Source organism: Blastocystis sp. subtype 4 (assembly GCF_000743755.1).
Source record: "Blastocystis sp. subtype 4 strain WR1 chromosome Unknown seqid_0049, whole genome shotgun sequence".
Classification (NCBI taxonomy): Eukaryota; class Bigyra; order Opalinata; family Blastocystidae; genus Blastocystis; species Blastocystis sp. subtype 4.
The window spans coordinates 23982-45964 of record NW_014569498.1 but is presented as its reverse complement, the minus strand read 5'-3'; the positions used below and the strand labels follow the sequence as shown (position 1 = coordinate 45964).

The 21983-nt window shown below is 40.6% G+C and overlaps 12 protein-coding genes across 12 annotated transcripts; 9 read left to right on the top strand and 3 right to left on the bottom strand.

Moving 5' to 3' along the window:
- Window positions 1-1975: 1975 nt before the first annotated feature.
- JH06_1044 (metallo-beta-lactamase family protein) lies at window positions 1976-2844 on the top strand (the record flags this gene model as incomplete). The annotated part of the gene is given in 7 exon segments (XM_014673292.1): window positions 1976-2013; window positions 2047-2108; window positions 2141-2336; window positions 2348-2467; window positions 2499-2618; window positions 2649-2721; window positions 2752-2844. 7 exon segments carry the CDS (start codon window positions 1976-1978, stop codon window positions 2842-2844), a joined length of 702 nt encoding a protein of 233 aa, XP_014528778.1.
- Window positions 2845-2978: 134 nt separating this feature from the next.
- JH06_1043 (protein zinc induced facilitator-like protein) lies at window positions 2979-4832 on the top strand (the record flags this gene model as incomplete). Its single annotated transcript, XM_014673291.1, is given in 8 exon segments — window positions 2979-3137; window positions 3159-3305; window positions 3324-3514; window positions 3545-3632; window positions 3661-4218; window positions 4298-4453; window positions 4485-4568; window positions 4599-4832. The coding sequence occupies 8 exon segments, from the start codon at window positions 2979-2981 to the stop codon at window positions 4830-4832; spliced, it is 1617 nt and encodes a 538-aa protein (XP_014528777.1).
- A 622-nt stretch (window positions 4833-5454) lies between these two features.
- Window positions 5455-6612, top strand: JH06_1042 (protein phosphatase; the record flags this gene model as incomplete). Its single annotated transcript, XM_014673290.1, has 5 exons — window positions 5455-5551; window positions 5581-5710; window positions 5824-5942; window positions 5976-6256; window positions 6286-6612. 5 exons carry the CDS (start codon window positions 5455-5457, stop codon window positions 6610-6612), a joined length of 954 nt encoding a protein of 317 aa, XP_014528776.1.
- Window positions 6599-7412, bottom strand: JH06_1041 (hypothetical protein; the record flags this gene model as incomplete). The annotated part of the gene is made up of 4 exons (XM_014673289.1): window positions 6599-6689; window positions 6743-6939; window positions 7018-7378; window positions 7408-7412. The coding sequence occupies 4 exons, from the start codon at window positions 7410-7412 to the stop codon at window positions 6599-6601; spliced, it is 654 nt and encodes a 217-aa protein (XP_014528775.1).
- Window positions 7413-7721: 309 nt separating this feature from the next.
- On the top strand, window positions 7722-8838 carry JH06_1040 (hypothetical protein; the record flags this gene model as incomplete). The annotated part of the gene is given in 7 exon segments (XM_014673288.1): window positions 7722-7847; window positions 7877-8121; window positions 8152-8203; window positions 8235-8305; window positions 8331-8649; window positions 8665-8714; window positions 8745-8838. The coding sequence occupies 7 exon segments, from the start codon at window positions 7722-7724 to the stop codon at window positions 8836-8838; spliced, it is 957 nt and encodes a 318-aa protein (XP_014528774.1).
- A 60-nt stretch (window positions 8839-8898) lies between these two features.
- On the top strand, window positions 8899-9894 carry JH06_1039 (hypothetical protein; the record flags this gene model as incomplete). The annotated part of the gene is made up of 3 exons (XM_014673287.1): window positions 8899-9219; window positions 9249-9555; window positions 9587-9894. 3 exons carry the CDS (start codon window positions 8899-8901, stop codon window positions 9892-9894), a joined length of 936 nt encoding a protein of 311 aa, XP_014528773.1.
- An 82-nt stretch (window positions 9895-9976) lies between these two features.
- On the bottom strand, window positions 9977-13586 carry JH06_1038 (40S ribosomal protein S29-like protein; the record flags this gene model as incomplete). The annotated part of the gene is made up of 9 exons (XM_014673286.1): window positions 9977-10052; window positions 10074-10109; window positions 10145-10230; window positions 10259-10337; window positions 10358-11307; window positions 11338-11863; window positions 11894-12388; window positions 12430-13529; window positions 13566-13586. The coding sequence occupies 9 exons, from the start codon at window positions 13584-13586 to the stop codon at window positions 9977-9979; spliced, it is 3369 nt and encodes a 1122-aa protein (XP_014528772.1).
- A 237-nt stretch (window positions 13587-13823) lies between these two features.
- JH06_1037 (s-adenosylmethionine mitochondrial carrier protein) lies at window positions 13824-14844 on the top strand (the record flags this gene model as incomplete). The annotated part of the gene is made up of 7 exons (XM_014673285.1): window positions 13824-13915; window positions 13949-14112; window positions 14184-14242; window positions 14323-14397; window positions 14428-14472; window positions 14503-14685; window positions 14716-14844. 7 exons carry the CDS (start codon window positions 13824-13826, stop codon window positions 14842-14844), a joined length of 747 nt encoding a protein of 248 aa, XP_014528771.1.
- Window positions 14845-15243: 399 nt separating this feature from the next.
- JH06_1036 (hypothetical protein) lies at window positions 15244-16080 on the top strand (the record flags this gene model as incomplete). The annotated part of the gene is made up of 4 exons (XM_014673284.1): window positions 15244-15744; window positions 15774-15869; window positions 15900-15993; window positions 16022-16080. 4 exons carry the CDS (start codon window positions 15244-15246, stop codon window positions 16078-16080), a joined length of 750 nt encoding a protein of 249 aa, XP_014528770.1.
- Window positions 16081-16702: 622 nt separating this feature from the next.
- Window positions 16703-16997, bottom strand: JH06_1035 (hypothetical protein; the record flags this gene model as incomplete). Its single annotated transcript, XM_014673283.1, has 3 exons — window positions 16703-16744; window positions 16776-16844; window positions 16875-16997. 3 exons carry the CDS (start codon window positions 16995-16997, stop codon window positions 16703-16705), a joined length of 234 nt encoding a protein of 77 aa, XP_014528769.1.
- A 460-nt stretch (window positions 16998-17457) lies between these two features.
- JH06_1034 (hypothetical protein) lies at window positions 17458-18225 on the top strand (the record flags this gene model as incomplete). The annotated part of the gene is made up of 4 exons (XM_014673282.1): window positions 17458-17530; window positions 17561-17690; window positions 17721-17913; window positions 17944-18225. 4 exons carry the CDS (start codon window positions 17458-17460, stop codon window positions 18223-18225), a joined length of 678 nt encoding a protein of 225 aa, XP_014528768.1.
- Window positions 18226-18522: 297 nt separating this feature from the next.
- JH06_1033 (glycoside hydrolase) lies at window positions 18523-20580 on the top strand (the record flags this gene model as incomplete). The annotated part of the gene is made up of 10 exons (XM_014673281.1): window positions 18523-18613; window positions 18648-18850; window positions 18886-19005; window positions 19200-19244; window positions 19268-19507; window positions 19538-19804; window positions 19838-20011; window positions 20042-20200; window positions 20232-20431; window positions 20460-20580. The coding sequence occupies 10 exons, from the start codon at window positions 18523-18525 to the stop codon at window positions 20578-20580; spliced, it is 1620 nt and encodes a 539-aa protein (XP_014528767.1).
- Between the last annotated feature and the right edge of the window lie 1403 nt (window positions 20581-21983).

The following is a 21983-nucleotide window of genomic DNA, read 5'->3' as shown; positions in this document are numbered from 1 at the left end:
TACTGTTTCCCGAAACAATCTTCAGTTCATGACAACCAGGAACGAAATGGTGTTCAAGAGTACAAGGATGCAGACTTGCATCACTATTCAATGAGACACGCAGAATAATCCTACTGGCAAGGACAGTGAGGATCCGAGCAAGAAATATTCAAGGGTTCCTTATCCTGTGCATCAACCTCCATCTCCAAGTGGTTACCTCAACAGCAAACAGACGATTCCCATACAGAAGAGCAGCACCGCATCCAAGACCCGCCGCAACAGCGAAACCCAGTTGGAAAGGAGAAACTAATGGATAATTGGATGTATCAATCAACCTACATGCTGCAGAACCTGTAGAATAGGATCGAGACGATTGGTTGACGAAATGACTCAATCTGTTGGCAGATTGAGAAAACTTGGAGAAGCACTTTCCAAAGTGAGTACTACAAGAAGAAGCAACTCTTGAGAACATCACAAAGGGAGAAAATGTAAGGAAGTTACATTGAACCAAAATAAGCCAGATTTGTGCAACAAACAAATTACTAAATAATACTTTCCTATACCTACCTGAGTTGTGGGCACTCGTATACTTACCTCCTTTTATAAAGAGAAAAGGGATGATTCAGGTTTACGTCATTCTCATCACAAAAGATGAATCGACAATCATCATACATCCCAAAAACTCTCGCGCGAGTGCCCAAAGCATCCAATGACGCCTATATCTCAAACCAAATTCTACTTGAAGAAAACCAAATTGCCACTAAAGTCAACTTCCATAGTTCATTCGACAAGCACAATTCGTAACAAAGAAACGGAGAAAGTGATGGAATCACTAGAAAGCGCCGTAGCGCGTGAATGAAAGAATATCGCATACACAGCAGGTCCAATGGTATTCGACGAATGTTTCATTTGAAACCCTGATCGATCGTGCCCCATCTGTTTGGGGATCTGATTCGTGTAGTAATCCAAAGCTGAATAAATCGGTTTTGAAGTCGTTCCTGTGGTAGGCCAAAGCGGAGTATATTCGCGAATCTCACTAGAAAGCGCCGCAGCGCGTGAAGGAAAGAATATCGCATACGCAGCAGGTCCATTCGTTTATCATTTGTTTCCATGGTTCTTGTCTCGTTTATTCCTTGAAGCGTGTCCTTGCATTCGTATTGTATGGAAAATCGTTGCTCCATGCAGACAGCTGTACCCAACTCGAACATATCACTATGAAGCGCCGAAGCGCGTAAGGTGAAGAATATGGCATACACAATTGGTCCATTCAATTTGTAAGCGAGAACGACGACCATTACTATTGTGGTACATCACTAGAAGCGCCACAGCGCGTGAGGAAAAGAATATTGCATACACAGACGGTCCATTTCGAAGTAACATAGCAACACGATTGGTCTACACCTGCATGATTGATTGCTCAGTTTGAATCGACCCTGAAGAACCTCGAAGTAGCTGTTTCTGAATCTGCAAATCCTTGAACTGAAGCCCGTAAGTTTCACTGGAGAATCCTGAAGACCTTTGAAGCACTATAGTTGATTCTTGATTGTACTTGAATAATTTGATTCTGAAGAGGTTGTTTCCACACGTTTGTTGATATTGTAGGTTCTGATAGAACCAATTGTTTAGTCAGACAGAACAGTTGATCAATTACATAAAACGGATTGTTTGATCATGCAAACGGTTGTTTAGTCATACACAACTTGTTTGTTGACACAGAGTTACAAATACACCATTCAGTTCGTTTGTTCCAAAGTGGTCATTGTTTAGTTCAACATTTGTAACAACACATTTTCCTGTCTATAGATGACTCCACACCCTAATCCTTACCTTGAACTAAGAAAGAAATGAAGATCCTATAGTCGTTTCAATGTCCAGATTCCACCGTGGATTTGACAATTATCGAATCAATTTTTGGAGTGATTGCCAAAAACCAACTTTATTTTGGTCTTATCATCACGGTAGAACCGACTTCTTTATCACTTCCGAAGACGGAAAGATGTCGTGTCGATTTGCTCTTACAGGATATATTGCCAAGTATGGTAGAAAGTATTGGTAATCATGATATAGTATTTTCTCAACGAATACATTTATCTTGGTGGATCTCGTTCTGAAAACAGCAATTATCTTTGGTAGATATTATTGTATGTATGAACTACTATAGATGCTCCCGGAAACGTAGACAAGATTGTCGATTATCTCAACAAGAATGGAATTACATCTGTAGAAGCATTATTCTTCACTCACGGTCATGTCGATCATATTATGGCAACAAATGATTATAAACAGAAACTTCCTGGTCCTATGAAACTCTATCTTGGCGAAAAGGACTTATCTATATGGTGTGGATTGATTTCCCTGTTTTATCTAGGCATGGAATGAATCAACAAATCGAAGACTTCGGTGTTCCTTACAGACTTGATCCTCTGCCTGAACCAGATGTACTGATCAAAGGAGGAGAGGTATTTACATTTGGGGATACTACTATTGAGTGGATTTTTGAGAGAATCATTGAACTTTAGATGCATTTCTTCTCCTGGTCATAGTCAAGGAAGTATCGTATACTATATCAAGCGAAAGGGTGAACAGGACTTGGTTATCTCAGGAGATGTCTTATTTTCCAACAGTGTAGGGCGAACCGAGTGATTGTCATTTGCTCGTTCTTATTGTAGTTGGTCTGGAATTCACATTTTGGAGGGGACAGGGTCAGCAAAAGTTCTAAGTGGATCTATAAAGAATCTGAGGGTATGGGAATTGTGTTCCTTCCATATTTAGAAGTATCCTGCATCTGCAGCACTTCTTCCAGGTCATGGAGACTGTTCAACCCTAGGAAAGGCGCTTCAAAGTACAACCTACATGTGGGAATAATTGTTTTGTTGTTTCTTGTGCTATAAGTGTTGCCTTGATAAAGAACCTAAAAGAACCATATTTAATAAACTTGTGCTAACAATTGAGTGTCGATTCCCGCGGTGAGAACTACGGGGTTAGTCAAACTATTCTTGATGAAGAAGGAATTGCCGATAACCGGTAAAGTGGGTGTCTTTCCGAAGGTGGCAATGAGTGCAGTTGCCCTAGCCTCGTTCATGGATTCCTTTTGTCTTCAGATTATTGTTCCCAACCTCCCCTTTGCGGTGAAGAAATGGTTTCCAGGAGTCTACTCTGTTTCATACATTTATACATAGATTAATGATACAGATGTAGGATTCTATTATGGATACATTGTTTCTGCATATTCCTTAGGTGGAATCTTTGGTGCATTGTTCTGGGGATGGTTTGCTGATAGTTTTGGAAGGAAAACATCGATCATCACTTGTCTTTCTTGTAATCGTGTGATTCATATCTGATAGCTAGGTCAGATGGTTCTTTCTATTTGTTTCGGATTAGCTCCTAATTACTATCTTGCATTGATTATTCGAACTCTTTGGGGCTTTACAAATGGAAATCTCGGAGTTCTCAAAACCTATGTCAGTGAAATGTGTTCTGAAGATAAACAATCACTTGGTTTTAGCATCCTTGTGACAATGGGTGGCATTTCCAAGTACACACATAGTTGAACAATCAACTGTAGTGTTGTTGGTCCTAGTCTTGGAGGTTTCCTTGGAGATGCAGAAACCTATTTCCCTTCATTAGTTCGAAGTTATCCTTGGATTCGAAATGTACATTTGTATTCCTTCTTTCATCTAGTATCCTCTATTTCTCCCATGTTTGACTGGAAGCATTTTATCAGTTTTCATTCTCATCATGGTGGTATTTGCATTAAAGGAGAGTCTTACTCGGGATATGATCAAAGCAAATGCAGAAGAACGAAAGAAGTCTCATAAGAAGTATCTCGAACTCAAAGCGAAGATGAAAGCGAATCCTGATTATGTTCCTAGCATTGATGATCGCTATATTATCCAAATCAATGAAGGTGGCTACTTGAATCTGATTCAGAAACATGATGTTATATGGAGTACGATTATGTATGGATTCTATGCTATAATCCAAGGAGGTGAGGATGCTATCTATCCTGTATGGTTAATCAATACTCCTGAGAATCATGGTTTCTCATTTACCTCTTCAGATCTTGGTTGGATGTATACCGGCCTCTCTCCTAATCAAATCATCTCTACTCCGTTACTTTATCCTTTAGTATCAAGATTACTTACTAACAAACAAGTCTCATATCTCACTGGATGTCTTTTCTCTTTCTTCTTGTTCTTATCTCCTATTGCAGCCTTATTTAATCGAAGTCCTGTTCCTGTAGGAGATAATAAGAGTATTTGAGTTAGGTCCAATGGATCGCCATTCTTCTTAGCTTTGGTTTTGCACAGTGTTTTAGATTTATGTTCGTTACATATCCTTATTACATGGACTAGATTGTGGATTCCTTCACCTCACGAATGGAATGGTATTCATTACCAACAGTACATATCAAGACTTCAGAGCTAAAGTTAATGGTCTAGGTCAAGTCATGTCTGCATTTGGTCGATTTATTGTAAGAGGCTGAAAGCAAGATTAAAATGTAGGGTCCAACTGTGGCAACAAGTGTCTTTTCCTGGTCATATAAGATTAATTTTGGATTCCCCCTTGATTACGGGTGTTCTTTTTACGTAGAATTGCGATAAGGAAGTAAATGATAGTTGTTGGGAATTGGAATGATCATTTGTACCTGTCTAACATGTGTTCTTCCTGAAAGTATTAATCATCGAAAGACAACACTTCGAGAATATGTCCAGTTAGAACATGACAGATTGGAAGCTCAGAGTATTGAATTGGTGAACTTGAAGGCAAAGGAACAAAGTAATGATTCTATGGAAGAAAAGGTTGAAGTTACGCCTGAACAGGCATCTCAATCCCCTTCTGTTGCTGTGTAATTTGTTTGTTGGTTTTAATCATCTTACATTTTTCCATGCAACCATTCATTTCGACTGGAGTGGGATCTATTCTTGTTATTCATTACATAGCGCCGCATTCTGGTGTCAAGTATCCCTCTTCGTGGAAGTCATTCATGGGACTGGTATTATCGTGCGAAAGAACGTCAGAAGATTCAAAAGAAACCAAGTGCTCTTTGGGATAATAAAGGTGAGGATATATGGATGCATTACTGACTTACAGAACAGAAGAAGAGAACACGAGTTTACTTTGATATCGGGAGTGAAAATAAGGAGACACAACGAATCGAAATTGAATTGCTTGTATCTATACACTATTTCCTGTAATAGTGTAGGATGACATTGTTCCCAAAACAGCCGAGAACTTTGTGAATCTCGTTAAGGGAACAAATGGTTTAGGGTATAAGGACTGCAGTTTCTTTGATATCCGCAAAGAAGAGTTCGTTTGTTCAGGGGCTGTTAAGGGAGGTCTGAAATCTATAGGAATATCATTAATAGAGAAGAGATTGGGTGGATACTCATCTTTTGGAACCAGATACTTTGATGACGAGAACTTTATCGCTCAATATCCTTAACTATTCTCATTATATGCTCCTTCACAAATATGCATGACATTCCTGGCGTCGTGACTATGCTCAATGCAGGTTCTCATACAAATAATTCTCTCTTTGCAATTTCTCTAAAACCCCTTCCGCACCTTAGTACTTATTCTGTGGTGTTTTGAGCGTAGATGGTCGAAATGTCGTTGTGGGTCATGTGGTGAAAGGTATGGAAAATGTGGTGAGTTTATCGAATTTGTATTGCTACAAGGGAGTCCCACTTGATCCTGTCTTTATCAAGGATTGTGGCGTCATTTCTTCGTAGTGAGAGTTCTTTTATTCATGGGCTGTTTGTTGAAGAAGTTGGAAGATCAGTAACATGTACTCGAAATGAGCCAATTCACAGACTCGGACTCAATTGTCTCATTTCTTAGTGAATATGAGTATATGAACCCTTCATATCGACCATCTATGGAAGATACTATAGTTATTGAGCCAGCACTAAAAAACAATCCAAACATCTTCTTTGCAGCCTTAATGGATGGTCATGGGGGTTTGAAAAGGTATTTGAAGAGTTAATGTGTAGGTTGTGCAACGGCATCCTTTGTTGCGTCAAAACTAGCGGATAATGTCCATTTAGGACTTCATCAAGAGGAAATAATGTCGTTTGAGCAGGTGATGCGATTCGCTTTTCTCTACACCGATGTAGAGTGTCGAATGCAGAAGCTTATGGCAAGTGGATGCACTTGTGCATCAATTCTGATCGTAAGGGATCCGAATTCCAAGGAGAAGACTGTGGTTACGGCAAATATTGGTGATAGTCGTATTATTCTATCCAAACGAGATAGTGTAACTCGTTTGTCCTATGTACGACAAAAGAAGGATATCAATCGTAGGATCATAAAGCAGAGGACCGAGACGAAATTTTGCGGATCCAATCATCTGGTGGTATGGTACTTAATAAACGTGTAATGGGTCTATTAGCAGTAACACGGAGTTTTGGCGATCACTCAATCAAAGAGTTCGTGATTGCAGATCCGTTTCTTTCCTCTTTCTCTATCACATCTGAATGTGAATTTATGATCATGGGGTGTGATGGAGTTTTTGATGTTCTTTCAGATGAGGAAGTGTGTGCTATTGTTCGAGAGTGTATTCAGAATGTAGGATTTTGTGTGAGAGTACGAAGTAGAATCAACGAGAATACAGTGCTCAACGAATTGTAGAAGAAGCAGTGAAAAGAGATTCGCGTGATAACATAACTGCTGTGGTAATAGGTTTATAGTTGTGAAGTGATGGGTGTCTGTTAGAACCAACATAAATACATCTCGTAGTGACTATCATGAACAAACATACAACTCTTCACTTCCTTGCATTCGTATAAAACCACACAACTTTGTTAACTTATTCAGGGATATCCGTCCATTCTTTTTGATAAGATCTGTTACACTTTGCAACTCTTCCTCTGTGATTACGATTAGTTTCCCTCGATCATCCACGATCACAGTGAGACGATTCTCTTCTTCCAATCGTGACACAGTCTCTAACACTTTCTATTTATCATACTCCACACTCTGGATCACTTCACTTGTCAGGCCAAATTCAGCAGCTACGTCATCAATGACACATACCTTATGAGATGTGAGATATTGAATAAAGTTATCCAGACGCTGTGGATTCTCGAATATGTCTTCTTTTGCTCCAATTCCCTCATCTTCCACTGTAATAAACTGTTCCCACTTCTTGTACTCTTCTTCTTCTTGTCGAAGTCGCTCCTCTTCTAGTACACGAGCCTTTTCCTCCTCTTCCTGTCGCTTCTTTGCCCGTTCTTCGTCTCGCTTACGCTCTTCCTCCATTCGCTGCTCTTCGCGTGCTTTTCGCACTTCGCGTTGATAATTCTCTTGTGCTTTCTTTTCAGCCTTCTCTTTCTTTTTCAATGCCTTTGCCAAGGCCTTCTTTGTGTCTTTGTTGGCTGCGCCTCCTTCTTGTTGTCTACATTCATCATCAAATCAAGGTCTAACTGCATAATTGTGTTGATTTCTTCATTAATTGCATCCACTTCTTCCGTATTTGGTGGAGCAACAGTTTTCTAGAATAAGATGCCAACATCCACATCTACAGGTGTTCCCATTTGCTTATCTATAAACCATAAAAACACTTTCGTTAGAATTCCCAATCCAATAAATGCCACAGCCAAAAGGATGAAGTCACTTCTACTTGTTATTCTCAGTATAATACGAGCCAACGATGCCATGATTTCACCAAATTGGACAGAATGTGGGATTGGGGAACCGATTTTGGGAGCCCTATTCTTAGGATTCATCTATTACATCCTATGTCAGCACGTCAAATTGCTCGATTGAGAGCTCTGATTGAAGAGAAGAAGAGGGAAGCAGAGGAGGTAAATGATGATATCGATGAAGAGGAGTATTACGAGGAACCAACTAAGGTGTCATTTTCTGTATCTCTAGAGGATCTATGTGATTCTAGGCACTTATGGACAGTGATTCGGAAGAAGAGGAAGAAGATGAGGAAGAAGAAAGCATTGAATCAGAGGAAGTTACTGAGGTCGTTCCTGTAGTTACGAAACCCGAACCATCAAAAGAGGAATTGGAGGATGCATTTTTGGATGCTCTGCTTGCTGAGCAGCAGGAAGAACCAACATTCGAAGAAGATCACAAAGTTTCAGATATGAGTGGGATTGATCTTGGTCGTATCCTTCAGATCAACACGAAGTGGGGATTCATAACTACGCTAATATGTAGACGGCTGAATGATGTAGAAGAGGGTAATTCCCGTTTTGGTGGAAACGACGAGGTTTGGGATTGTTTATAGTTGTTAGGAGTAGAATCAGCAGGCAATGGGTCGCGGCTATCGCCAAAGACAGCGAGCAATTCGTAGAGCTATGGCAGGGTCTGTGTGTGGAATGAGAGTGATTCTCTAGATCAGCCACCTCATCCATCTTTATCACTCCATCGCCAAGTAATGTCCGTCCTCCATCCATTGTAGGTGGTGGATTTAGTTTCGACTCTGTTGAAACTCCCTTCAATTTTGACAAAGGCAGTCTCGTGACTTATGATACTAATGCTGTATTTTATTCGATTCATGCTTCTCCAGAATATCAGCATTTAGTTGAGGAGTACAAGTCGTACAAAACCACATATTTAACCGAGGATATTGGAGACATGGCCATTCGGTTCTATCAGAAACATCCCTATCTATTACATGTTGCATTTGATGTTGAATTGAGTCAATTGAGTGATGTTTAGTTGTGCCAGATTATGTTGATGTATAAGGATGCTGAACATGTGCTGGAAATACTACGACAGTATTAATTGGGTTGTTGAATGGAATGTAGATGTCTTTATATAATTGAGAAGGCGGTAGGACCTCGATTTGATTTCGCTTCTGGAAAGGCTAGGTTTTTGTATTCTGAAGAAGAGAATCGGTAATAATGAATCAAGCCGATAAAAACTAGGGTCATTTACAAAACATTACGACTGTATGTCCAGATGTCCTATCGGAAGTCCTGTTTTGATACAGCTTTGAATACTTCCCTCATTTTATACTCCTTTTTCCCTCAACTGGATCCGACAGGAACACTTCTCCTGATTCCATTCTTGGCCCTTTCAGCCAAGCGGTTCCAGTCTTTGGTTCACATTGCTGAGTCTTCTCTATCAATTGGACCTCTTCCGATTATCGTTCTCCCTAATTGGGGATTTGATTACGGATTAGCTTTATATCGTCAGGGAGAGACAGAACGGGCTCGAGAACAGATTCGAGAGAGTCTGAAGCGATGGCCAAGCATGCCAAAGGTGATGAAGGAGAATGCGGTAGAAATGAAATAGTGTTGTGATTGTAGAATTCCTCTCTATTTGTACCAGAAACGGTTCTTAATTTCCCTTTATTCGCTCAGGATCCTGAAGACGAGAATGCTAAGTTGGTGTTGGAGATCTTCTGTCAACGAGATGTTCAGCTATGGAGCCACTCCGATTCATGGACCCTATTGATGGAGTGTTATTCGGAAGCAATCCAAACTACCGAGTTGGATGCATGGCGAATTATGGTCGAACAAAACAAGGATGATTTTATCGCTTTACAGGACTATTTTGACCGTATTTATCAAGTATCTGAAATTGAGGACAATCTATTTACGGTTGATCCAACAGGTGGGAGTTGATGGAGTCAGTTGATTCTAAGATTTCACGGATGAACTTCCAGCTGCTGATATGAACGAAATCATGGGAGATCTCCGGCAGCAACAGCTAGAGCAGCAATTGGAGAATCAGTTGGCAGGAATGCGAGTCCCTAACAATGTGCCAGCAGATCATAATATGCTCCGTTTGTTCCTGGAGGCACTGAATCCAAACATGAATGCTGCTGAGCTGAACGATGACGATGTTGCTGCTCTCCAAGAGCAGATGAATGAGATGCTTGATGCAGGTATTGTGAATGGGGAGGAAGGAGAAGGAGAGTGGCAGGAAGATTGGAATTCAGATGATGAGTGATTATTACTTTAGGGATTGTGCATGTTTGATGAAACAAACTGATTCTATGAAGGACATCCGTTAACTCATCAAATTAGTGGTACTAGAGAATTAGAGTGAAAAGGACATAGATTACATGAATAAAACCAATCTTAGGTGCCTGCTCACGGAAGCAACGTCTACAAAGCATGAGATCATACTTTCTGATCAAGCCACGACGGTTACCACAAGCACGGCTAGAAATCAGATGTACCAATAACAAAGAAATTACCAGCAACGAGAACCAGGACCATATTCACGAGGGTGAGAATAATCAAGACTGGGCATCTTTCTAGAAAACAAATTAGCACTCTCGTCCTCAGAGATGTCTGAATCACGAACCTACATAAAATGATGATGGATGGATTCCTAATATGAGAAAACCACCAAGAGAGTATCGTAATCGTTGATAATCAAAGATTCTACTACTAAACAAACAATCAACGAAGATAAACTCTTGAACAATTTGAGGTATTCGAATTTGCCTCCATCAACAACCTGAGTCACAATCGTTTCTGCTTCTCCTCTACTACAAACGAGATTAGCATCCAAGAGGATGTTGAGAAGTTCACTCTGCGACAAATGGCCCTTATTCTTCTTATCGAAATACTGACAAGCCACATACATATCTCGATTCACCTTGACAGGAACAGGTCCATTTTTCACCTCTTCCGTCTTGGTAGGTTTTGGGATTTCTCCTTCTTCCATCGGTTCCTTCGCTGCCGATTCATCTACAACTGCCAGATTCTGAATTTGCATTCTCGTTTCAACAGCTTCAGTGAATGCTCGCATGATTACACGAGCGAAACGCAGAAGGATCATATCTTTGAACGTCTCAGCAAGAAGGGATACTTCAAAAATCTTCTCACTGATATCCTTCTCGGTGTATTCCAATAGACCATCTAGAGAAAGGATCTTTGCTTTGGGCTGCGTGGTATCATTGAATGTTGTGATCACCGATAGTGTTGCTGCTCGACTCACTGTTCGATGGACTATGCGGCCAAAACTATCCACTTCCTCCACTTCTGTAAGTCCTGCATTAGGATTGTCACGAGGAGTAAGGACCAAATTGGAAGTCTCAGGGGCAGGTTCTGAGGTGCCAATAGGCTGATCCGATGGTTGGGTTGTATCAGCAGTAGGCTGTGCAGTGTCCGTAGTAGGCTGTGCAATATTAGCATCAGAAGGAGATTGCTCGATACTAGCATCAACTTCAGAAGGTGTAACTTCAGCTTCTGCTGATGCAGCCTCCGGTGCGGCTTCCATAGAGGGAATAGCATCAGTTTCTGATTCTGGAACATTCATCTCTTGAAGTGTAGCATCCTTCTCAGACTCTGGAGGGATTGACTGTTGTTCTTCATTCTCCATCAATCGATCAATCAACTCCTTCTTATTTCCCTACAACTGATCCAATCATTCATCATCTACACTGGTTACCAAGCCACGTTGCCTCAGTAACATTCTCAGATCCGATACACGAAGCATGGTCAATCCTTCACGACTCAATGGAACATCGTCTTCTTCTTCCATTTCCTCTGGCTTCACTGATGGTTCATCCTCTGGAACTTTTCCAGAATCACCGTCTTCAGCAGAGAGAGCGACGATATCACTCGATTTCGCTTCATCATCCTTGACAGATGAATTCTCTCCTTCATTTCCGGTTTCATCCTTCAAAGGATTCTCATTCTCAATAGTTGAAACAGCAGCAGCCGCTGCTTCAGCTGCGATATCCTCTGTCGACATTTCAGTAGCAACAGACTTGGGAGCCACTTCAAGAAGCGTAGGGATTAGAGGAGCTCCTGACCAGATATCTGGCATAAATACGATCGTCACTTCTTGGTAATCACACTTCTCACCACGAGATGTCTCTGTTCGCTTATACCATACTTCCATCATGCGAATCCAATGTGAGCATTGAGAGAGATCTATATGGAGTTGCTCACGACCATACTCACTATCCATCAAATCAGCCACTGATTCTTACATCGCTTTTCCAATCAACAGATCATCACTCACATCCTCAAGAGAGTTAACCAAACCAAAAACACCTCCAGAGAGGAAGATTTGACCTTTATTGGCAGACTTCATAACAAGGAAACGAATGAGATGATTGAAAGTCTCTTCACCCTTCTGAAGTTTATCCAGTGAACTCACATCCATGCCGGAAAACAAGGCGAATTTCACATTGATACGATACTTGGCGTTTTCGTGTGTGATACCTTCTGTGAGTAAATGAACCTTGGCTACATCATAGGGTGTGTTGAGTGAAGAAGCCTCTGCAGTGGCCTGCATAGTGGCAGCAGGTACATGTTGTGTGGTGAGTTTGACAGTGCCAAAGAGAGGAACTTCGCTCTGATCGTCATTCTGCCAGCAGGCAACGAGTCGAGTGAAATCTTTGCAGATGTGAAGCGAGGGGAAGTCTCGATGGAGATCAGAGTAGCAACGATGTTCCTGGAAGAAGATTCTGGAAGGAATGATACTATGAATGAGTTACATCATGAGAACAAACTCGCCTGCTACGGGAGAAGGAGAACGGGATTCAGAACGTGAATGATGATGTGAACGATGACGCGAAGGAGAGTGGTGATGACGAGATGGAGAACTGACTCGTTGACGTTTGGATGAATCATAGTCAGAACCTGAGCGACGAGATGGAGAGCGACGATGTGAAGGTGATCGGTGACGAGAGTGCGAGCGGCGATAAGAAGGTGAACGACGATCGCGTGAGTTTTTGGGATAAGTGGATTTGGATCTATGGGTTCAATCCAGAGAGGAGGAGGATACGTCGACATCTTGGGATCTGATGGAACGTCAAATCGGGTGAAACGAGGTGCCTCACCAAATTGACTACGACGAACATCTGTGTAGGGTTCTGAACGTGGAGGATATTGGTCGTACGAAGGAGCTGGAGGAGGATAACCGCGATTATTGTATCGTGAATAGGAGTTGTATTCAGCTGGTGGTGGGTATCCCCGTGGAGCAGCTTGTGGCTTTGAATATGTTGTGTAATCATATCCTGGATAAGCAGGACGAGAACGGTACGAATCCGAAGGATAAGGTTGATTTGGTTGAGGTGCAGAAGCAGGAGGACGATTGCCTGGAGTACCATATTGTGGAGGATAGGAAGCTTGGGCGTAATTCGAATAGTCTCCCGAAGTCTCTTTTGTTTGATTAGCAGGAGTGTGCATTGGAGATACATATGAATGTGAGTTATCCACATAGGATGAAGCAGAAGTTGTAGCAGGATTGGATCCAGGTCCCTGTGGCTTCGTATTCTGAGGAGGATAGTATGCATTTGCATCATAAGAGCCTGAAGGATAATTACTATCAAATCGCTTGGAAGGATCCGTTGTTTGTGGAGGATATTGAGCCGGTGGGTAGCTGTAATTATCTAAATTAAATAACAAAGAATTGGTTAGAAGCTTACTGATCGGAGCAGATGGGTCTGAAGAAGAGCCTACTGCTGATGGGTTTGTTTGATTGTAGTTTGCATCTCCATAGTTATAAGCACCTGTATTGTAAGAGTAGTCTGTTTGGCCTCCATCTGTCGGATAAGAAGAGAAAAAGTAGGAATTACAACCAGTCGAAGGCTGACGATTCTGATAGTACGATGAATAGTCCTACAGCCGAATTAGCTTTACAACACACAATCCTACGGTCTGATTATTTCCTTGCATGATCTCTCTGTTTCTGAAGAAGATGAGGGTATGCCAAAAAGAATCTGATACAGAATTGACTTCTCAAAAGAATCATGATTTCACAAATACCTGATTCCCGTTATTGTCGCCTCTTTGTAAAGAGAAAGAATACGATCAAAACGAGGTTTCCTTCCATTCTGCTACGGAATGTCAAAGGAGACGACGAAATTGGATAAATATAAACTGGGAAAGATTGATCTAAGTATGGTTATAACCATGAACTCTAATTTCGTAGTCAATCTCTTTTCTGGCATGGGCGCAGGTCCTACTTCTGATTTTGCACTGTTTCCATTGGATTCGATGAAGACGTTTGTGCATGTTGTTCTTTTTAATTGATATAGACGATTGCAAGCAAGTAAAGGATCTGTTAAAGTCGCTAAGAACTCCAAGCTCTTTCTTGGTTTCGGAATTGCTATGGTTGGATCTTCTCTAACGTATGGTACTCACTGGATGATTTATGAGTACTTCAAACGTCATTTGACACCAATGGTTCATGGGAATGAAAGTTTGATTCCATTTGTTTACATGGCTTCGGCTTCGATGGGTAAGAAATGTTTCAGAATGCTTATCGTATAGCTCAGCTACTTTCCTCGGCCATTCGAAGTCCCTTTGAAGTGATCAAACAACATCTTCAAGTGGGCATCTTTTACAACACAAAGTTTGCTATCAAATCCATCTATCGGGTAGGTTCAACAGATTGTTTCATTCTGGATAGTCTGGAGGAATCAAGGCTTTCTATGCTGGATATGTAGGATTATTGTATAAGAATATACCTTACGATGCAATTGAAGTAGAATTGAAATGTATACTGGACTTGTAGATGACCCTGTATGAGTTGTTCCGTAAGGGTTATATGAGAACGAGAGTAGGTGTGAGAAGAGTGTACGATTATTAGAATATTACAAATATGGATGATATGACATTATGGGAGAATATGGCTGTGGGTTTCCTCTCGTCAGGAATTGCATCTTTTATCACAACACCTATGGATGTTGTAAAGACACGCATGATGTTGAGTGCCAGTGAGAAGAATCAAGCCAAGTTGTCTGTGATGCAAACATTCAAGAAGATTTATCGGGTAGAAATGTTTAGGATGGCTTATCTGTAGGAAGAAGGGTTCAAAGCACTCTTCTCAGGAGCGGTTACTCGTGTTGTTCTTGTTTCCACTGCAGGTGCTGTCTATTTTGGTGCGTTTGAAGCGTATCGCAAGCACATGCGTGATGCATGGATGGATTAATGTACATTAGTCTTTTCGAGTGTTTGTTGTATTCCCACGGGAATTGATTTGTTTGTAAGTACCATAACCTAGAAAAAGCAAAAGGAGAGTATGATTTCTGAAAACCAGCATCCTGTTCGTTCTTTCTTCACCGGACAAGTAGTTTGTTCTTGGTAATATCCAAAGTAGTCGATTTCGGTGTGTATCGCCTGCACAAGCATCTTCACCCAGTTTCTCGCAAATAGGAATGTACAGACTATTGGAAAATAGCATATATAGGTGTACTTAGCATTCACTCAGAATTTTGGGAATTACTTTGTTCTTGCATTCTTCATTCTGCATCGTTTAATGAAAAAGAATGCAAAGCTACACATACGAATTGGAATAAGGTGTTATCTGTAGACTGCTTGGTGGAAATATATGATTGTTGCATTCATCGATGCTGAGGCAAACTTCCTTGTTGTAAAAGCTTACGAATACACGACTATTCTCTCCATTATGTTATGTGATGCTATGTGTATTCCGGCTGTGGTAGTGATCTCTCTGCTGTTTCTACACTCTAAATTCAATTGGCGTCATTATACTGCCGTCTTTCTATGTCTCTTTGGTTTGGCCATCATGATTGTCCATGATTGGAGAAAGAGTGCAAATGAAGGAACTCATCGTGTGATTGGTGATGCAATGGCCCTCGGTGCAGCTATCATGTATGCTATTAGCAACATCTGTCAGGAAGTCTTAGTTAAGCATGATGACTGGAAAGAATTCTTAGGAATGGTTGGAATTGGTGGATCTGTTGTGACATTGGTTCAACTGTTGATTGTTGAAAGAACCACTCTTGTCACTATGGATTGGAGTATTTCTGTTGTATTGTTGCTATTGGGATATGTGGTTTGTCTGGTTGGTATGTATGTGATTACAGCAGTAAGAATTGGATATGATGTCTGAAATAGGTATTCCTTCAGAAGAATGATGCTGTTGTCTTGAATATGCATTTACTGACTTCAGATGTGATTGCGGCCGTTCTCACGTTCTTCTTCTTTGAAGATGTATTAGTTCGTTTTGGATGTGTTTTATAGCCTCCTACTTTGATCTATTTCGTCGCTTTGGCCATTACGATTGTTGGTGTTATTCTTTATAATAGCAGACCTCCGGTGAATGATCTGTCGAAACGTATTTGTTATGGGTTGATTACATGTAGCAATTCTGCCAGTAGGAAAGGATGATATGGAGAAACCGGATGAAACCAACAAAGAATAAAAAGAACACAGTAGGTTCTTTGTCTGCATATGCGGAACTTCTTTCGAATCTGTTTGTTAACTTCTATGAATCAAACTTTCATGTTATATTTCAACAAACATATCCTCAAAAGTTACTGAAGATCCTGCTTTACAGAGGGAGTAAATGAACTTGTCATATTTGTTATTACTGGGCACTGTACTACTGGTACTGGATAGAATAGTTGAGGTGGTACAGAAGACAATAAAGGTACAGGAAATGGAGGTGAACGAAAACCTGAAACAGGCGGTTTAGATTGTACTGCCACTGTTGATGGAATAGTCATCATCATGTTGTTTGTTTCATGTGGTGAATAAGGTACAGGACGAGGAGGGTATGTATAATCATTACTTATGGGATACGCTAACATAGCGGTTACTGATGGTACAGGACAAGTAACAGGAGGACTATTAACAGGAATGACCTCTAACTTGTGGTGATGTGCGCGAACCTTATGCCTGGAATGTCTTGTCCCCTCACTTCTTGAACTCTCGTCAGAATCCAATTCAGTCCCATTTAAACGGGCATAATCAACACGATGTCGTTTACGTAATTTCATAGGCTCATTTTTCTCACTACAAATTAGGGATTGAAACTCCACGACTTACTCTGGATTGGATAGGCCATACAGATCTGCCTTCTTCTTCTATTCATAATCAGATACAATTCATTCCAACATCCTTCTCTATCTTGTTAAAGTATTTCTGTGCATGTGTTCGTACCTGACTCAGTGTACGAGAAGGGATCTACAACTGACATGTATTTCCATGAAGTACTAGTTTCACCACCTCGCACCATTTCTTTCCGTACAATTCAATTCCTTTCAAAAAACGTTGATGCTCTTCTTCAGTCCAAGTCCCTAGAATCAATTTAAATCTTATCAAATTACCAGTATTCATTATTGTGAAACAATGCAATGTGAAAGCCTCTCCCTTATCTGAGGAAAATGAACAACTTGTGTTGGTAATAATCAGATAACTTGTTCAGAAATGAATTTGGAGAGGTTGTATCTTGATTCTGATAGAAAGATCGCATCATTCTCATTCTGCATTCTAAGTCAAATGGCCGATAAGGGGAAGAATCAGAGTAACTATGCCTGATAACATGGATTTTATAGTTATTTCGTCCTTGCGCTCTCGTATCGATGAAGTCACGCTAGGAGATCGTATGGAGTAAATCGATCCACTAAAAGCATAGGAAAAGCTCCACAGTCGGTCTTTAGCAAAGAACAAACCGCATTGTTGCAGGCCATCAATGAGTCACCATTGAGTGTTGAAGAAAAGAATTCTTTACTGCGATACCTTTATTTTTCTGCAGTATCCATGCGTGTTTATCATCTGAGTCTTCTAGGTTCGGTATATGCGTTGTTTGGAGAGTGATATTGCGAAAGAAGTTAAACAAAAGGAGATTCTAAAGACAGAAAATGAGAAGTGTGGGTGTTGTGTAATTGGGTCATCACTAGTGCGAGAACGAGTGGGAAAGAGTAGTGAATTGATCGGTCGTCTGCAAGAGTTGAATAAGGCACTTTCCGATGAATTAGAACTCGTGAAAACAAAGGAGAGAAACATGATCATGGAAGAGAAACGGATACGGTAGGAAAGATAGCAGAATGTAACCGATAGGGAACAGTTGATCGACAAGTTCGTGATGTCTCTGGATGAGTTGAATTCAAAGGTGGAAGAGAATTCCAAGACGAATTCGACGCTGCTAGATGAAAATAGTTCTCTTCGAGAGGAATTCAGACAGAGATTAGAGCAGTATCAAGAACAAGCTCGAATCAGTAAGGAGATGATTGCCAAGTTAACAGAAGTGAATGTAGGAAATGAGGAGGATGACCATGGATAGAGTCTTTACGAAAAACAGATGGATGAAATGAAAGGATATATGGATTCATTGGCGGAAAAGGCAAAAGATGCAGAGGATTTACGCAAGGCTGTCTCAGAATATCGGACTTTGATGGAAAAACAGGGAACGATGATCACGGCTCTCAAAGAACATCGAGATAAGTTGTCAGCCCTTGTCAAACAATACGAAGGTCTCATGGGAGAGAAGAAGGCCGAATTGAAGAAGAAAAACCTTCGGATTGATGAACTGAGTGTTGAAGTAGAGGTGTGGAGATCATGTTAGCATAGTTGGCTTCAGTAAAAAAAGAACTGAAGAAAGCACTAGCCCAAGTGAAACAGTTAGATGCATTATGCCACTACTTGCAAGTATATCTTCCTGAAAAGAGTAACCAATAGGATAAAAGGAAGGAACTGGAACAAGTAGAGGAAGATGATGATCTTTTGTAATTTGAGGGTATTACGTGTTTGATGATGGAAATCGATGAATATCACTTATGCAACACAATTGTATTTCACACGAGACAGAAATCGGGAAGATTTTGTTTTAGTGTTTCGTTTGTTTTTTCTCGCATATTCTGTAATGAAGTCTTTCGTTGCTTTGATTTTCGTATGCATTGTACTAGCAGAAATGCAATGCGATATCCAAAACCCCGTTGTTTGTGGCTTTAAGGGTAAGACAAATCGTGCTTAGATCCAATATATTAGATATTTCGAAGCAGATGTGCCTTGATAGAGGTTGTTGCTACAAGGAGGGAGCTGATGTAAGTTGTTTTTACCCAAACATGGGAATGGCCAACGTAACGAAGGTTCACGTTATTCATGGTTGCCATTTTGATGCAGGATTTGTTGATACAACTGTCAATATTGTAAATCGTTACTTTGATGAGATTTATCCTCGTGTCTATAAAGTATTGTGTCTTTTGACCCGGTACTTACTTTGTAGGATGCTATGGATTATGTTAAAGCCGGTGGTGTAGTTCAAATGAAGTTTACTACACAGGCTTGGTTGATCTCACTTTTCTATGACTGTCCGCCTGGTTTAGGACTTCACTGCCCTAATGAAGTACGGTTTATTAGAATGATATCAGAGATAGGAACAAATCCAAACAATGAACACATGTATTGAGAAGGAATGGATTACTTGGCATGCATTCCCTCATGTTGCTGAATTAGAAATTATGGACGAGTGAGGCCAATCGTTGTGTTTTATCTAGGTCTTCCATTCGTTTTGGTATTCAACTGTCCAATGGCCTAAAGCATCGTTTCAACAAAACAGACTCTCATTTTATCAGTCAAAACGATGTATGTTGTCGATACTCCTCTAGACCATAGGTACCTGGAACTACATCGAGTGCTATTCCCATTTTGAAGAAGAATGGTATAATTGCTTTCCATATCCTTTCATCATTCTTTTTGTTGCTACCTTCATTCCACGACAAGGTGTGAATGTAGTGAGTCAACCACCGAATGTCCCAAATATCTATCAATGGAAGGATCCTGTTAGCGGTGAAATGATTCTCAATCTAAATCATCGTAATGGATATGGTGGCTGGCATACCTTTGATGTAAATCTGAGAGGAATCTCTCATTTTAAGGAAATGGTGGTTATTCCAGGGTACAGTGAAGCCATGCTTGTTGCGTTTAATGACGATAATCAAGGACCTTATCAGAGTGGCTGGTTATCCACTATTTTCAACGCTGCCAAGAACTTCTTCCCTGGCGCTGAAGTGGTTGCTTCCAGTTTTGATGAGTTTCTGGTTGGAGCAGCCGAATATGTTAATCAGAATCCGTCCAGTTTACCTATTCTGACTGGAGAGATTGGTGACACATGGGTTTATGGTTGTGCAAGTGATCCTAAGAAGGTAACCGAAATGAAGAGAAGGAATAATTCCTAGCTGGCCATGATGCGTCGTATCAATGCTTTACGAACTTCTTGTGAAGCTTCAGGAGAATGTGATGTGAATGAGAGTCGTTATTACAATTTCAGTCGTTTGTATCTGTTGAATGGAGAGCATACTTGGGGTGGAGATATCAAGAGTTTCCTTCATGATACAGAGAACTGGACGAATGTAGTAGTCAATGAAGAGTGTGAGATATAGGACGCATTCCACAGATGTTTGGTTGAGAAGAAACAGAATTATATCAATACTGTTGCCACGTGGCAAGAGCAGCGTCGATGGGGATTTGATGCTCCACTTGAGGCTTTGCGAGATCATCCACTTCGTCAGTATATTAATCGTGAATTGAAGGCTATGATTGTAGCAAGATGAGTAGGTGAATAAGGAATAGGCAGAGGAACCTGATCTGACTGACTTCACACGTCTTGATGAGTTGGAGGATCTAACATTTGGTGACTTCATCCTCTCTATCTCTCGTACAACGGGAGCCATCATTCGATTGAAGGATCCGAATGGACGAGAGTGGTGTGATGATAAACATGCATTAGCACTCTTCCAGTATGATATATACAGCAAGAAGGATTATGATAAGTATGTTTTTTCCTCCAATGAGAAGTAGATATCTCCAAGAATACTTCATTGTCTGGAATGAATGGGGACCCCAAGATTTTGGCAAGCCCCATTTGGAGGAAGTACACAATCTAAGTGCGACTGTAGATGAGGAGAAAAGTGATAATTGATAGGTATTTGGTCAGTTCCAAGGAGCTTGGGTGCGACAGACAGCTGAGGCCTCGGAGATTGTGATTCTGATCACTTTCGAGTCTGATTTCCATGTGCTGTATGGAACTCCTGAAAAGATCTACATCACATTAAAAACAAAAGGAGGTACCAATTCCATCAATCTCAATACGATTGTAATTCCAGAAATTGTCTCTTATTCTGTAGTTGCTGAATAAGACGGCAACTCGTATTCCAGAGTCCATGTTCACGATATTCAATGTGATTCCTCACAAGAATGATACCAATTTGGATGGATGGAAGGTTGATAAGCTGGGAGAGAAGGTGCAGGCGAATCAGATGGATATGCAAGCACGGCGTGGAAATGCTCATCAGCAGGGTATACTCGATGGATTTGAGTATTCATATGAAAACGCTTCTCTTATTGTTCATTCTGTTGATGCTGGAATTGCGATTACTGGAAAACCTACAGGATTCCCATGCCCATTCAATACTCCCGATATGAACTATGGTGTTAGCACAATGTTAGTAAATAATTTGTGGGGAGTGAATTACGTGATGTGGTATCCATTTGAAGAAGAGGATGCTAATATTTTGTTCCGTTATGTTATTGAAGCTACTGCGAAGTAACTTAGTTTCTTTGGTGTGTTTGTTACTCATTCTTTAAAGTGAGATGGAATTAACTGTTCGTGAGTCTACACAGACTCCTACAGATAGTACCCATGCCGCTAGTTGTTCTAGTGTTGCTGCTACAACAATTGGTGATCAGGAAGAGAATGAATCCTGTGGGAGTGGAGAAATGGTAAAGGAGATGGAACAACCTGTGAAGGGATCTGAAAAACAACAATCAATTGTGGATCCTTCAATTCCAACAAAAGTACACAAGAAGAAGAAAAAACATGGAAAAAAGAAGAAAGAAAATATAATTATTACGGATGATGACTTTGGGCCATTGACCGACTTCACAAAGAAAGAAGGATTTGTGTATGATCCAACCAAAGCAGAGTTTGATATAAATGAGGTTCGTTTTGAGAAACGACCATGGGAGATTCCGGATGTGAGAAGTGTCTTATATCTACGGCGGCTAGAACGAAAACATAATAAGCTCGTTCATGGTCTAGCTTCGGTGCGAAAATTGACACCCAAACAAATCTTAAAAGAAGAGAGTAGGAGTTATTGATGAACGTGATGTGTAGTCCGTGAAATTACCAAATACAATGAAGATATGCGATTAGAGAAGGAGCGAGAGAATATCCGCAACAAGATATATGAACCTGTAGATAATGAAATTCATTTCCAGCCAGAGAATCTAGAGGAACTAGAAGAGTTGTTGTTATTACATGAGGATGAACCCTCATTTGTTTGTTCACTAAGAAATGAAATGAGCGACAATGAAGAGTTGCGA